Here is a 16,132-nt window from a genome sequence, read left to right as displayed (position 1 = left end):
TATGGACTACTCAGAGAGCTGAAAAAGTTATTTCTGACTGGTCCTCGCAGTTTTGACCAGTCCTCGAACTTATGACTGTCCTCACATTTTACGTTTTTGCCCTATCTTGTCACCATGGTGAAGAGAAGCAGTTGTGAAATGAATGACATGGTTGTTAAGAATGCTACAATGGGCATAAATGATGACCAGTCATAAGTGCGAAGACCGGTCAAAAGTGTGAGGACCTGTCAGAAATCACTTTTTTCAGCCCTCTGGGTAGTCCTTTTGTGCATATGGACTACTCAGAGGGCTGAAAAAGTTATTTTTGATTGGTCCTCGCACTTTTGACCAGTCCTCGAACTTAGGACTGTCCTCACATTTTACGTTTTTTGCCCTATCTTATCACCATGCTGAAGAGAAGCAGTTGTGAAATGAGTGACATGTTAAGAATGCTGCACGGGCATAAATGTGAGGATGGTCATAAGTGTGAGGACCAGTCAAAAGTATGAGGACCTGTCAGAAATGACTTTTTTCGCATGCCCACCCAGTCACATGACCTCCAAGCCACGCCCACAAAATAAGCCACGCCCACAGAACTGGTAGTAAAAAAATTTAGAATCCACCCCTGGTTGGGGGTCACCACAACATGAGGAACTGTATTAAAGGGTCGTGGCATTAGGAAGGTTGAGAACCACTGAGCCAGATGAATACCTGGTAGACAGATTTTTTTCCTATTTTCCTCTCCAAAAACTAAGCTGCGTCTGTGTCTTATACTCCGAAAAATACCATACTTAAACTTTTAAAGAAAAAATGTATCCACCAGGAATATGAATATTTCAGTAGTAGAAAACAGGGCTTCTGGGAACAGTTTTTATCCCCAGTATTTTCAGTCTTTTGTAAACTTCTGATAGGATACCCTATTACACGGGTGTCAAACTGAATCATGTCACGTGACATATTGCAATGTATCGTAACATTTTTTCCATTTCAGAGCCGGGGTAGGTGTGGCCTGCGCGTGACGCATCTGGCCCTTGGAGTGCCAATTTGACACCCCTGTCCTATTACTTGTATCTCATGACTGACCTTTATTGCAATTCCTTTGGCTGAATAATAGCTTTAAATAACAATTGAGATTTTATAAATCCTTTTATATAGTATCATCACTATATCTGTTAAAACTAATATGGTATTAACATTTAATAAAATAAAAGAGACTTCAGAATAATTACAGGTAGCTGATAATATGGTATGAAAATTACTGTTGATAAATTATTAGTATCAATGTTAATTTTTATGAGTTGCTTTAGCTTCAATGTTTGGTAATAAAGATTTAAAATGTTTCATACTAATTCTCTGGTACATTTTTGTCTGGTATGCAGGTCAGTCAATGCATCTTTCTTCCAATGGAGGGCAACATATTACAAAAAAAGTCCAAAAAAATAGAAATAACTATGCTTCAGTTGAATGTGGTGCCAAAATACTGGCAGCTAACCCAGAAGCAAAGGTAATAACACCTAACAATGCGATAGTTTATATTTTTAGAAAACTGCTGAATGTGGGTTCATTTGTTTCTTTAACTGCAATCAAATTTGAAATATTTTATGGTACAAATAAGTTTAATTTCCGATCAACGTTGTAAGAGGTTTCCACTGCTGCTTGTAGAATAAATCAGCCTATCATTTGTCAGAAGTAAAGAACAGCATTAGTTTCATTGAGCAGTGATAGTACAAGCCAAAAAAATATCCTAAACAACTTGCAGAGATGATTTTATGTTGAAATAAAAAATAAAATTGTGCACCCTTTGTAATTCTGCCATTAATTGTATCTGAGTTTGTATGTATACATATGTGTAATGATACATTCTACCAAAAAGCCAAAAAATAATTAACTACACTACAAACAGTTTCTGCTAATGAATTATGTTCTCATTTGTAATAGAGTACATCAGCAATATTAATAGAAAATATGGACCTTTATATGCTAAATCCATGCAGTACTAAAATCTGGTAAGTACATTTTCAGTAAAGTGACTCTCAAGTGAAGAATTTATTTTGCAAAAGTAAAAAAAGATTTCAAGAAACAGTGTTAAGCATCATAAGCATATGGTATGCATTATTCATTATTGATTATATGCTGTCCAATTTATATCAACACTTAAAAAGCCAGATTATGAGACCATCTTGAGTACGATCTATCCCCAGTCTCACCCTTCAGGTCCCCTAATGGTGTGCCCATTGCTGATTGAGTCCATCCAACTTGTTGCTAATAACCCTTTTATTTCTTTCAATATTGCCCAGCATTATGGATTTCTCAAGGAAGCTATGTCTGTGGATAAAATGTCTAAAATGTGATACTTATATTTTTTCCACTGTGCTTCTTGCTTTCATTATTGCAGCTTGGAGAGCATTTTCAGCTATCAAAATAATGTATCAGCTTAGTGCACATTATTGAAGTTTCTTCCTTTAATTTTAAAAACATATTCAGCCTCTCTTAATTCAGCATATGGATTTAATGAATAATAAAAAAACAACAACAAACAGCTTTGTCTCACTCCTTTGCTGAGTTGAAATCTGCTCTTTTGCCATATTTTGCTGGAACTATGTCTTACTGTTCTGCATACAGTTTGCATGAGTATATGTTTTGGGATTTCTGTTTTCCTAAGGTTATTCCAAGTGGTTAACATAGTTAGTACAATCTAATGCCTTCCTACAACCAGTGAACTTGTTTTTGGTATTTTTCAACTATCCATTGTCCAGCATGGATCAACAAACCAAAATAAATAAATAAAAAACCACTTTATATATTAGACATCAATAGTGACTGGTTTATTAACAAATATCAGATAATGTTATACTTGAACATAAAATATTGTAACATTAGAAAATTTCTGCCAAAGTAGTACATATTGCTTCATTCTTAGATTCATGGAGAATATTGCTTTTTCTATGATAGATAAGTTATACATTTTCAAAAGCTATTCCTTCATATCTTGAATAATAATATTCAATTTCTCAGTATAATTTCTTTAGCCATCCCCCATATATGAGTGGCCATAATTTCTTTTTTTATTATAAATTTTTATTCATTTCATATTAAAATATTGGACACAGTGCAACCATCCTGGCATTAAATCCGCCATATACACTAAAATATAAAACAAATATCATATATACTCATCATACATTACTGATTATCTACAATTATTCTGCCCAATATACTCGTTTATATTTACATATATTACATCACCTTTCGGGTCTACAAATCCTGATTATTTTCTGTTCCAACTCCCACCTCTCAGTTCCAACCATTGGTAAAATCTATTCCATACATCATGATATTCTGTCTCTCCTTGGTTTTTTAATTCTAATGTCAATCTATCCATTTCTGTGCAAACTAATATTTTATTATCTCCCTTTCTAAAGGTATATTTTCACTTTTCGATTATTGGGCATATACCATTCTCCCTGCTGTTATAATGTGTAGTATTAAATAAGTTGACCCTTTACAATGGCCCTCTGTTATGATTCCTAATAAAAATAATTCTGGTTTGAATTTTAATCCTTGTCCAACCATTTTTTCTAACCACATCTGGATCCGTTGTCAAAATTCCTTTCCTTTTTTGCATGTCCACCACATGTGCTAATACGTGCCTGGTACTTGATTGCATTTCCAGCATTTCAGGGATATATTACTAAACATTTTAGCCAATCTTGCCGGAGGAAGATGCCATCTATAAAACATTTTATATAAATTCTCCTTGTATGATGTGGCAGCACTAATTTCCTGTTTCTTTCCCATAGTTTTTGTCACTTTTCCAATTCAATATTGTACCCAAAATTTTTGGCCCATACCACCATTGTCTCTTTGACTTGTTCTTCCTCCATTTTATAATCTAGTAGATATTTATAGATTACCTTTATCAATTTCTCATCTGTCCCCAATAAAAATTTATCTAGTGTCATTAATTCTCTATTAATACCTCACATTTTCAAATCCTTCTCATAACATGATTGAATTTCTAGGTATGACCACCACTCGAATTCCACCCCTTGCTCTTTTAATTCTAGTCTAGTTTTCAATTCCCCTTCTTCGTTTAGTATATCCATGTATGAGACAATTTTCCCCAAGTTGATTAGATTTGGGTGTACCAGCGCATCTAGGGTGGAGAGCCAGACCGGTGTTTTCATATAATTCTGTTGTTTGATTTTGTTCCATATCACCAATAGAGCATGTCGTATATAGGGCCTTTGAAAATATTGATGTGTTGTGTGTCTTCCATATCAGAGAAATTCATGCCACCCTATTTGAATATGATGGCCCTCTAGTGTTAGTAATCTCTTGTTCCTTAAAGTTATCCACTCTTTAACCCAAGTAATTGTTGCAGCTTGATAGTACAATTCCCAGTCGGGCAGACAAAACCCTCTTCTTTCTTTTGAGTCTTGCAGTAATTTCAATTTGATTCTTGGTTTCTTTCCTTGCCGTATAAATTTCAACATTATTATATTCAAATTTCCAAAATATTTTTTCTCTAATTTTATAGGTATGTTTTGAAATAAAAAGTTCATTGGCAGAATATTCATTTTTATTGCGGCTATTCTGCCCATAAAGGAGAGTTGCAAGTTCTTCCATCTCTCCAAGTCTACCTTTATTTGGTTTTTTAGTTTAGTATAGTTATTCTCCTTGATCGTTACACACTTTGCAGTTAAGTAAATTCCTAGATATTTCACTTATTTCACTAACTGAATGCTTATTTCCTTAGTCAAGTCGTCTTTCTGTTTATTTGTCATATTCTTGGCTATCATTTTAGTTTTTTCCTTATTTACTTTTAATCTGGTGGCTACTCCATATTCCTCCAATACCTCCATAAGTCTCAGGCCTGATTGCAGTGGTTCCTCCAGGATGAAAACTAAGTCATCTGTGAAGGCCTGAAGTTTATAAATTTCTCTTTTAATTTCCAATCCTTTAATTTGCGTATCCTTCCGAATAATCCTTGTCAATACTTCCAATGTTAGTGTAAACCAGCGGTTCTCAACCTGGGGATCGCGACCCCTTTGGGGGTCGAACGGCCATTTCACAGGGGTTGCCAAAGCCCTCTCTCGCCCCCCCCACGCCTTCACTCACCCTCACTCTCTGCTCTGTTGGATCGCCGGCCGTTCGCTTACCCCGCCCACTCCCAATCTATTGCTGCCTTCTGAGTCCCAGCTGATGGCTAGAAGAAAAAAAACTGTTTAAATTCTTGCCGCGGGGCTTCAAAGGGCCGCCCTATAACCAGTGGTGGGATTTTTCCGGTTCTAGGGGATTCGGCCGAACCGTTTGTTAAATTGCTGGCTTGCCCCGCCCCTCCGCACCACTATTTATTGCCAATAAATAGTGGTGGGCGAGGGGCGAGCGAGCCAGCAATTTAACAAATGGTTCGGTGTTTTTTTGTAATTTTATTGGCCCGCGGAGCTTCAGCATAGGCTAATTAGCCCTTGATTAGATCGGCTCCCGACTCTCAGCTGTTTTGCTCAGGGCTCTGCTGCTTGCTGGAGCAGATTTTTTTCCCCCTAGCTATGCTGAAAAATGAAACTGAAAGTAAAGCAGGCTGTTGGCTTTGCTGTTGCTGCAACGTTGGAAAATTAGGCAGGCAGATTTCTTTTTCCTCACCAAAAAAGGTAGGTGCAAACAATGGGAAATTTAGGGAAAAAGAGGAGAGTTCAAGATTTTAAAACACAAAAGGAAAAAAGCTCTATTTAACTAGGAAATTGTAATAATTGAGATACTATTAATTGTATATTGTGTTGAAAGCAGAAATGATTAAGTTGTGGTTTGGAGGAATATACGGGGGAAATTATTTGGTTTATTATTATTGGTAAATATAATTAATTAATTTGTAAGAAATTGGATTGCATGGAAATAATTGGAATATTCATGTTCATATTGATTAATATGCAAAAAAGGTAGTTATATAACTAATTGATTTATATTAAAATGTTGAATTTATATTAAACAACTGTAATATTACATAATTAACCAATGTGAGGATGGATATAAAAATAGATGACAATGGAAAGGGGTATAATATAGAATAGAAGGGAAAAATTGAATTTGATTAAGATTAGAGATGAGGATGAAGGGTAATATTGGTTTTTTACAAAAATAGATGAGGAATAAATATGGCAAAAAGGAAATATAGAAATTGTAAATTTAATTGAAATGACTAAACACTGTTTAAATTTGTGAACCGGCCAAATACTCTGTTCAAAGAAATTACATTGTATGTTTGTATGTGTGTTTCTAATTATTGCTATTTATTCCTATTTGTTCTCTTTTATTCTTTAAAGTTTAACAATTCATTCTTTATCTTAATATCTTTATATTTGTTTGGGGTTGGCTTTCTTCCCTTTCATCTTTTTTATTGTACAGCAATCTTTCTCCTCAAACCTACCACCTCTCTCTTTTCTTTCCTTCTTACTTTCTCTTCCTCCCCCTCTTTTTCTCCTCCCTACTTCCTCTTCCTTTCTCCTTCTCCTCCTCTCTTCCTCCCTCTCTTACCCTCACTCCTACTCTAATTTCCCTTCCCTTCGTTCATCCCTCTCTATTGCTGTATCCTTTTATGCATATGGACTACTCAGAGAGCTGAAAAAGTTATTTCTGACTGGTCCTCGCAGTTTTGACCAGTCCTCGAACTTACGACTGTCCTCACATTTTACGTTTTTGTCCTATCTTGTCACTATGATGAAGAGCAGCAGTTGTGAAATGAGTGACATGGTTGTTAAGAATGCTACAATGGGCATAAATGATGACCAGTCATAAGTGCGAAGACCGGTCAAAAGTGTGAGGACCTGTCAGAAATCACTTTTTTCAGCCCTCTGGGTAGTCCTTTTGTGCATATGGACTACTCAGAGGGCTGAAAAAGTTATTTCTGACTGGTCCTCGCACTTTTGACCGTTACTCGCACTTTTGACCAGTCCTCGAACTTACGACTATCCTCACATTTTACGTTTTTTCCCTATCTTGTCACCATGGTGAAAAGAAGCAGTTGTGAAATGAGTGACACGGTTGTTAAGAATGCTACAATGGGCATAAATGATGACCAGTCATAAGTGCGAAGACTGGTCAAAAGTACGAGGACCTGTCAGAAATCACTTTTTTCAGCCCTCTGGGTAGTCCTTTTGTGCACATGGACTACTCAGAGGGCTGAAAAAGTTATTTTTGATTGGTCCTCGCACTTTTGACCAGATCTCGAATTTACGACTATCCTCACATTTTACGTTTTTGCCCTATCTTGTCACCATGGTGAAAAGAAGCAGTTGTGAAATGAGTGACACGGTTGTTAAGAATGCTACAATGGGCATAAATGATGACCAGTCATAAGTGCGAAGACTGGTCAAAAGTACGAGGACCTGGCTTCCGGTTTGACTTCCATCGCTGTCAGACGGTCCCTTGGGACCGCCAGCCCCGTCGCCCGTAAACCGCCTTTACAACTGAAAGGCGGCTCGAAAAACTCCATTTCCATAAGGAAATGTGAGATAGAGCAGGCGAGGGCAGGTAGAGCCCTCTGCGAAGTCCCCAGAGTTTTTCTTTTACTCTTGGGGACGAAGCAGGATGAGGCTCCCTATTTCCTTCGCTACTGCTCCGGGCTTCGGGAGACCTCTGCCTTTTGCAGAGCCAGGCAACGAGATCAAACCTTTCAACGAAAAACAACAGATTGTTTAATTAAAGAGGATGAGATCTGGACTTGGGACCCTAAATTGCAAGTATTTTTAACGATTTTATAAGCGTTTCTAAGTGAAGGAAAAAAAAAAGCTTAAAATGGCGACCGCTGAGGCTTGAGAAGTAGCCGAAAGTGAAAGTCCTTCCGTAACAAGTTACAAAGTAGCGGAACAAACAGTGCTGGCTAGAATAGAGAAAAGAAAAATTTCTATTCTAAGTTTCTTTTTTTCTTGGAGATTTGATATTGATCTTGTTTGGAGAGAAGTCCTCTTTCTTTAAAAAGAGTTTGTGTGGCAGGATGGCGTTAAAATTAACAAAGCCAGACAAACAAGCAGCGGGGGGGGGGGGGTTTCCCCCATTTACAATTATGTTAACAAGTTTCGAGTTTACAGACTCAGAAGAATGGTTTTAATTTAAAAGAATTTGTTTTGAAGGAAATGGCAAGACATGACGAGATTGTGAACCAGAATTTTGAAAAATTTAGGCAGGAAATTAAAGAATTCATACAATTAAAGTATGATAACTTACAACGAAAGATTGTAACAGTGACTAATGCTTTTTCAGAAATAATTATAAAGATGGATACAAATATCAAGTTATTAGAGTCTAAAATGGAGGAAGTTGATGATAAGATTTATAATTTGAACAATAAAATACAAAGAATGGAAAATGATTTGATAAATATTCAAGACAATAGCTCTGAAGTAAAGTCTAAAAAGGAAGTTGATCAAGAGACTTACAATGCAGAAAATATAAAACAAGGGATTGAAAAAGAAGTTACAATGATGCAATACAGGCTTACAGAATTTGCGGTTAGAATGAGAGGGTTACAGGAAAATAATAGAGATGATTTAAGAAAAATATCTGCTGAAGTTCTGGCCGGGATTTTAAAGGTTCATCCTTAGGAGGTATCTTGTAAGATCGACAAGGCCTATAGAGTAAATTCTTGGACTGCAAAGCAAAGGCAATTGCCTAGAGATGTGGTGATTTATTTTACAGATAAAGAAATAAGAAATGATATTGTGCAAAAATCTTTTAATTCCACTCTACAATTGTATGGAAGAAAGATCTGGATATATAAAGAGTTGCCGCCCAAGATATTAAAAGATAGAAAGAAATTCGGATTTTTGGTGACTGAGCTAAAGAAACAAAACATCTCATTCAGGTGGGATGTCCCAGTTGGCATAATATTGAGATATCAAGGAGAAAGATACCAACTAAATACTGTTGAAAAAGCAGAAGAATTTTACTATAAGGTTCTTAAAATGGGTTCAACATCTTCATGTATAATATATGAGTGGAATAAAGAAAAACAAAATCAACAAGAGATAGAAATTCAGGATAAGCAGAAGGAGATGGAAGTAATGGAAAAACAACAAGTTACAGAGGACTTTGTAGATGAGCCGCTTCTGGATTCTCCTTCAGAGGTTACAGCTGGATTATTTATAAATAGAAGAGAGGCGGCTTTGGATTCTAATGTGATGATTTATCAAGTTACAGACCAGCATAGAAATCAATCAGTTGACATACAACTCATAGAAAAGAAACCAGAACGGAGATTTAAGCCACAAAAGCAAAACCAACAAGATCAAGTTAAAGATCAGCATGAAAACCAAATAGTTGATACACAATTTATAGAAAGGAAATCAGGATGGAGATCTAACCCACAAAAAGTCAAGAAAAGAAGAAGCAGGTCTTACAAAAACAAAAACTTTTAAACTAAACAACAGTGTAATGCCAGTTATTTAAGAGATGATTGAATATATGAAAAGATAGCTGAGGCAAAGTATTGATTTATATTATCCTGAGGAGAGTGACAGATCTCTGCAGCGCTGTACTTTTGGGATGTGAAAAGGGCCTTAAACTGAATGGATTGGAATTATCTATTTTGGATTCTTTGATAAATGTATTACGTTTATGCTGAGCTACAAGGCAAGAAAGTTATGGGATTGGGGCAAGCAGAAGATCTGGTTGTTACCCTATTACGGTGGTTGGAATTAATAATTTAGATGAAAGACACTATATAGACACTATGTGGAATACAAATATAAAGTCACTCGGGTGGTTGTTTTTTATGTATCAAGACATCTACTGTTGATGGGGGCAGATGGTAATTGAAGATACCGAACATACTGTTGGAATTAGGATGTTACCCTAATAAGGGTGATGGAGTTAACAATCCAGCTGAAAGACACTACAGAAGATATTATATGGATTACAAGCTTAAAGTCATTTGAGGATTTTATTTATATAAGGGAATACTTCTTAGTGGTGTGGGCAGAAGAATAAAGATATTAAGAACTATTATGTATGGTAGTCCTGTAGGAAAGTGGGTGGAGATAGGTTAGCTTATTGATTGTTTAGTTGAAGAAAAGGGATATTATGTTTAGATATGAATATATGTAAAAGATTTGAGTTAAGAGATATATCTATTGGGGTGGAGGAAATGGGCAGACTATGAGTTGAATAAATGTTAAATTAGGACAACAAGACCCCACCCCTGATTGGGAGTCACCACAACATGAGGAACTGTATTAAAGGGTCGCGGCATTAGGAAGGTTGAGAACCACTGGTATAAACAATAACGGCAATAACAGACACTCTTGTCTTATACCTTTCTAATTCTAAAGTTTTGCATTACCTTGCCGTTCACTATTACTCTAGCCTCCTGTTTAGAATATATTGCCATAAGCATATTTATAAATTTATCGCCGAAATCCATGTATTTTAATTGTAACATAAATTTCCATTTAACATTATCAAACACCTTTTGAGCATCTAGGAATAACAATACCACTTGTTTCTCTTTGTTTTTCATAATATTCTAGTATATCTAATATTGTTCTCATGTTATTCCTTATTTGTCTTTTGGGCAGAAAACCATTTTGATCAACGTGTATAAACTCGTTCAGAAACCTTTTCGATCGTTCAGCTACTATTGATGTAAATATTTTATAGTCTATATTCAGCAAAGAAATAGACCTATAGTTTTTAATTATCATTAAGTCAGCATCCTCTTTCGGAATCAATGTAATATTAGCTTCCACCCATGATGGTGGTATCTTCACTTCTCTTAGAACTGCATTGTATACCTAAAGTAATATTTGTCCTAGAGTGTCTTGTAATTCTTTGTATATTTCTGCTGGTAACCCGTTGGGGCCCAGTGTTTTATTATTCTTTTGTTTTTTTTTATTGCCTCTATTAGTTCTGGCACCTTTATTTCTTTGTTTAACATACCTTTTATTTCTTCTGGAACTTTGGTCAAAACGACTTTCTCTAAACATTGTAGGGCTTTTTCTTCTGTGAAACTATCATTATCATTGTATAGTTTCTTATAAAACTCCTGGATTATGTTATTTTCTCCCTCACTTTGATTCCATCTTCATTTTGCAATTTACTAATCCACCTTTTCTCTTTCTGCTTCTTCAATTTATAAGCTAACCACCTCCCTGGTTTATTTGCATTCTCAAAGAAGTTTTGGTTAGTTTTCTTTATGTCTTGTACCAAATCCTCCTCTTCGAGGATGTTCAGTGTATGTTTAATTAAGTCCATTTGCTGTTTTAGGTTTCTTTTTGAGGTTCCTTTTGTAACTCTACCACAAATTTTCTATATTCTTCTTCTAAGTATTTCTGTCGTTGCTTCTTCCTTTTGTTTTTGTTTGCCGTGTATGATATAGCAACTCCCCTCATATATGCTTTCGCAGTATCCCATAGGTTTGTATCTTCTTTCTTGTTTTCCTTAAAAAAACCCGACCATTTGTTTTTCCATCATCAGTCTGAATTCTTCATCCTTTAGAATCAATCTATTTAGAGTCCATTTTACAGTTTTCTTTTGTCCTTTCCAACTAATTCTCATTGGATCATGATCTGCCCAGATATTTGTATCTATTTCTATTTCATTCACTTCAGAGTTTAATTCCATTGACATCCATACCATGTCAGTTCTGGACATTGGTGTCTATTAGAGTAGTATGTATACTGATTCCTCCCCTGATTTCTTTCTCTCCAAATATCCTGTACGTTTAGCTCATCTACCATTTTAAAGGTTCTAGGTAGAATTCTTCTAGTTCCCTTTTTTACTTTGTTGCTTTTGTAGTCTAATTTTTTTATCTATTATTGCATTGAAATTTCTTACAATACAGAAATCTCCTACAATAAATACAATCACCCTCTATGCCACGAATAGTATTATGTAATTTTTTGTAAAATTGTTCTTGTCCCCCATTTGGAGCATAAATTTCTACTAATAATACCCGTTTTCGATTTAATATTATTTCCACAGTCAGAATCCTTCCCTCCTCATCCTTATAGATTTGCTTGGCCAAAATTGTCTCTTTAATGTATAACACTACCCTCTCTTCTTTTGTTGTGATAATGAAACAAATGTTTTCCCCAATTTGGGGTGTTCCAGTAGTTGTTTATATTTTTCTTTTATATGGATTTCTTGTAATGCTACTATATCTAGGTTCAATCTTTGTAGTTTGTTAAGGGTCTTCTTCCTTTTCAAGGGGGAATTCAACCGGTTGATATTCAGTGATAAAATCTTAAACTCTTCTTGCATTCCTCTACCTATATCTAGGTCTTATATTCCTTGTTGTTCTAATCTCTCTCTGTTCCTTAAGTCTTTCCCTGTTACTCTCCGGTCTTTCTCCTTTTTCTTTTCCCTCTTCTTTGATTGTAGTTCCCTTTCTTCCGCAGCAGATATTCTTAGGTCTCTTTCTTCTATTACTTTCCTCTGTTCTGGTTCCTCCTCGTTACCAAAATGTTGATTATAAAAATCCTCCGCTTTGTCCAAAGTATCCACTCTATATCTCTTTTCTCGCCATGAGACCATTAAACCTTCCAGTGTCAACCAAGTTTTCTGGGAGTTTTTAGCGCCTCTAGTTCTTGTGATTGGTCCGCACCTCAAAAAGGACTGCTATCCTCTAGGAATTGCCTCCAGGTGAGGAGGACTTACTAGATTGCATATGCTTCTTTCTCCCAGACAGCCCGGCATCTTTCTGCTAAAAGAGTTTGTGAGAGGTGTAGGCACAAGGTTGTAGCTTCCCTTTCAAATTCTTTTGAAGGAGCAATGCCCTCACCTCCACATCACTAGTATTCACCTGAATGATAAATGGCTTCCCTGAGTCAAGATGCTTCAGCACCAGATTGGCTGCAAAAAGTCATTTTAACTTCTCGAAAGAGGCTTGGCATTCCATTGTCTATTTCAGTGATTGAGGCTGAAATGGGGCTGGAGCCTCCCCCCACCCCTTGACATTGTTCCATCCAGCTGGGAGAACTATATGATTTTTTATTCCCTCAACTGCATGCCCAGTTTTCCCAAGGCTAATCAGGGATCTGGTACACCGAGAATCTAGCAGGGCAGTCCCTTGCATCCTGAGGAAGTCAGCATTATTTCTACTCTTGTGGGGATGATGGTGCCACTTACCATCGGGTCATCTTCTCCCTTCCTATCCTTTTGTAAATGGCTGGAGGCTTAACCCTCGTTGCTAGGTGGGGTGAACTCTACAACATCCACTCCTTTTGCGGGGGGCTTCCTTCAGCTTGGGTGGACCTTTATCTCTCCTTGGAGGGCCTCGGGGATGGGTGACAGTGGCTGGCTGTGGGACAGAGCACTCTGACGCTCAGTGTCCCTCTTTGTTGCAGTGAAAGCACACAATGAGGCCCCAATATGCTTGGCTGACTTGGGGGGGAGTGCCTCCCTTTCCTCCTTTTTGGGTGCTTCATTTTTCCGAAGCATGGTGACTTCAGTCTTGTCACCCATGTATGCTCGCAGAATTCAACCAGGTTGATTTCCACTTCGTTGACTTAAGATGTACCACCCTTGGGAGATCCGCCAAGCTCCTTGGGACAAGCAGTTGTAGTATATCTCCTTAGCCAGTCCTTCTCGAAAGTGGGTCATCAGCAGGCATTAGGGCAATTCCCCCAGTTGGCTGGCCAATCTCTGGAATTCTTGGATGTATTCCACCACCAGCCATTTGCCCTGTTTAATGACTCCAACGCAGGTCTCTGTTCATTCATCAGTGAAGGGATCATCAAATTGCCTTCTCAAGGCTTGCATAAAGGCATCAAAATGATAGAGTTCGATGATATCATTGTCATGGACGGCCACTAGCCACTCTGTTGCGTCCCCATCCAAAGTTAGAGCCAGTTAATGCTGGCTGCATCATCTGGATACATTGCTCCATGTAATGCCAGGTCTGGGCCCAAGAAGTATTTGGTTCCCCATCAAACTTGATCATCATGGGAGGCGATTGGTGGTCTGCCTGAATCAATAGCTGCACCAGAGCCTAGTTGAGCCGCTGGCAGAGAACAAAGTGTTGCGGCGGCCACAGTAGCAGGGTCCAACGCCAGGGCTGCTGCCCCCTGGGCCAGTGACTGCCTTTCCAGACCTTTGAATTTCTCCCTCAGTTGGTCCACCGCAGGGCTGAGAGCGATAGAGGGGAACTTCTAATTGGAGTCATCCCACTCTGCGGCAGCTTCCTCACACAACATTTACCCTTGGAGAAGGCTCTGGGTTCGCCTGTTCTCCCTACCCCCCAGGACTATTGGGCCTTCAAGCCTCAGAGAGCAGATTCCTCAGGTTGCTCCTCTGGTGCAGTGGATGGCCCCACAGGTTTTCCCTCCAGTAGCCTTCAGGCAGGCTCTGGCAGCCTGAGTAATTTGGGCCTCCTGTGGCAGTCCTTTATCTTGGCTGGCTGTAGCTTCTCACATGGCTCAGTTGGGCTTCCACCCCTCCCTTCTTCCTTACATTCCAATCTTTCTCTCTACCCCCTTCCCCTGATGCTCATGAACCTTGGATACGAGAGATGCAGTCATGAGAATAATTGAGTTCCACCTCATTGTACCAATAATATATCAATTTGATTTTATCTGCTTCATCCGCTGATGTCCAGAAATAGTGTCATTTCAATTATTTGAAGACTTTATCAATGAAGAAATCATTGGTGAAGTGCAGAACTTAGGTGTCCTTTTTCCAAGTCCAATGCTCATGCTCATTCTCTCTCCCTCCCTCCTCCCTCTCTCAATTTTTAACAAAAAGAAAAAAGATATAAAGAAATGTCTTCCAATCTTTATTTCAGCACTTACAGTTATAAATCTAAAGATACATTGTGACTCTTCCTTTTATACATAGTCCTTGACTTATGACCACAATTCAGCTCAAAAAATTATTGCTAAGCAAGGCAGTTAAGTGATTTTTGTCTCATTTTACTATCATTTTTGCCACGATTGGTAAGTGAATCACTGCAGTTATTAAGTGAATCATGTGATTGTTAAGCGAATCTGACTTCCCCCACTGACTTTGCTTGTCAGCTGGTAAGGTTACAAATGGTTTTAAGTATGAAAAATGGTGATAAGTCTTTTTTCAGTGCTGTAACTTTGAATAATCACTAAGTGAATAGTTTTAAGTCAAGAACTATTGGTACTTCTTTTATCTAATCATCAAAAACATAATTCATATTCATTTTTTCTTTTTAATTAAAAGTCTACTCACCAATAAACATGCTGTCTTTTTTCTAATTAAACAATTCAATTTGGCCATTTCTGTGAGTTTTGCAGTCCGGATCAACTAATCAATCAGAATACAGCTATATATGTAAATGAAAAGAACAAGCTTAAAAATCCTAGCCTTTTAAAATTGAAAATATGGAGAATTGGGAGGATGAATATGAGACACTAAGGGAGATGTTTCAAAAAATAAGGGAGGCATTTAAGGGAAATAAAGAAGCAGAGGATTGGTTAGATTGCAAAAAAAGAAAGAGAAAAGATGAACGAGAAGCAAGAGAAACGAGATAATATTGAAAAGGAAATAATTGAAAAAAAAGATAAAGATGATTACACTGGGTTCAATAGTGATAGAATAAAAATGGATAAGGGAAAATACATCTCAAAATGAAGAGAAGAGAAATAAATGGGGAAAGATTGAGAATGAAAAGCAATAGAGTTAAAATTAAAGGAAAAAGGCTGAATGGGAGGAGATATAAGCAAAAGAAAAAGAAGAAGGTAAAGAAATGGGAGAAAGGGAAGAAAACATCAAGAAAGGGAACTGGAGAGACTAAGAGAAAATGGTTAAGAGTCAGTGAAAACGTTAATTTGTTAATAAAGAGAAGGATGCTAGTTGTAGAAATTGTGTGTGAAAATGCTGTTAAATGAAAAATAGAACAATGTAATGTGAAAGAAAGAATGATATTGGAAGAATTAATTGAAATTAAGATGGAAATTAAATTTAAAACTGAATGAAATTGAAATGCAAAAAATGATTTAAATAATATACTTGTAAGAAGTAAAGTAGAAAAAATATATTGTTAAAAGTAAAAAGTCTAAGGATTGGAAAATTGAATAAAGAACAAATATAAAGATATTAAGATAAAGAATGAATTGTTTAAAGAATAAAAGATAACAAATATGAATAAATAGCAATAATTAGAATTTAAGGGCAAATAAAGATGTTGTTTATC

At 36.9% G+C, this 16,132-nt stretch overlaps 1 protein-coding gene across 1 annotated transcript in view; it reads left to right on the top strand.

Moving 5' to 3' along the window:
• The window catches only part of SUCO (SUN domain containing ossification factor), a 257,495-nt gene that overhangs the window by 68,041 nt on the left and 173,322 nt on the right, over nt 1-16,132 (top strand). The window contains exons 8-9 of the mRNA XM_070940885.1: nt 1,359-1,483; nt 1,918-1,985. Of these exons, the coding sequence (XP_070796986.1) occupies nt 1,359-1,483; nt 1,918-1,985 (193 nt within the window). The remainder of the gene's footprint in view (nt 1-1,358; nt 1,484-1,917; nt 1,986-16,132) is intronic.

Source organism: Pituophis catenifer, unplaced genomic scaffold (assembly GCF_029215685.1).
Source record: "Pituophis catenifer annectens isolate HBS135680 unplaced genomic scaffold, rPitCat1.0.hap2 SCAF_3, whole genome shotgun sequence".
Classification (NCBI taxonomy): domain Eukaryota; kingdom Metazoa; phylum Chordata; class Lepidosauria; order Squamata; family Colubridae; genus Pituophis; species Pituophis catenifer.
This window is presented reverse-complemented; position numbering and strand designations above follow the sequence as displayed.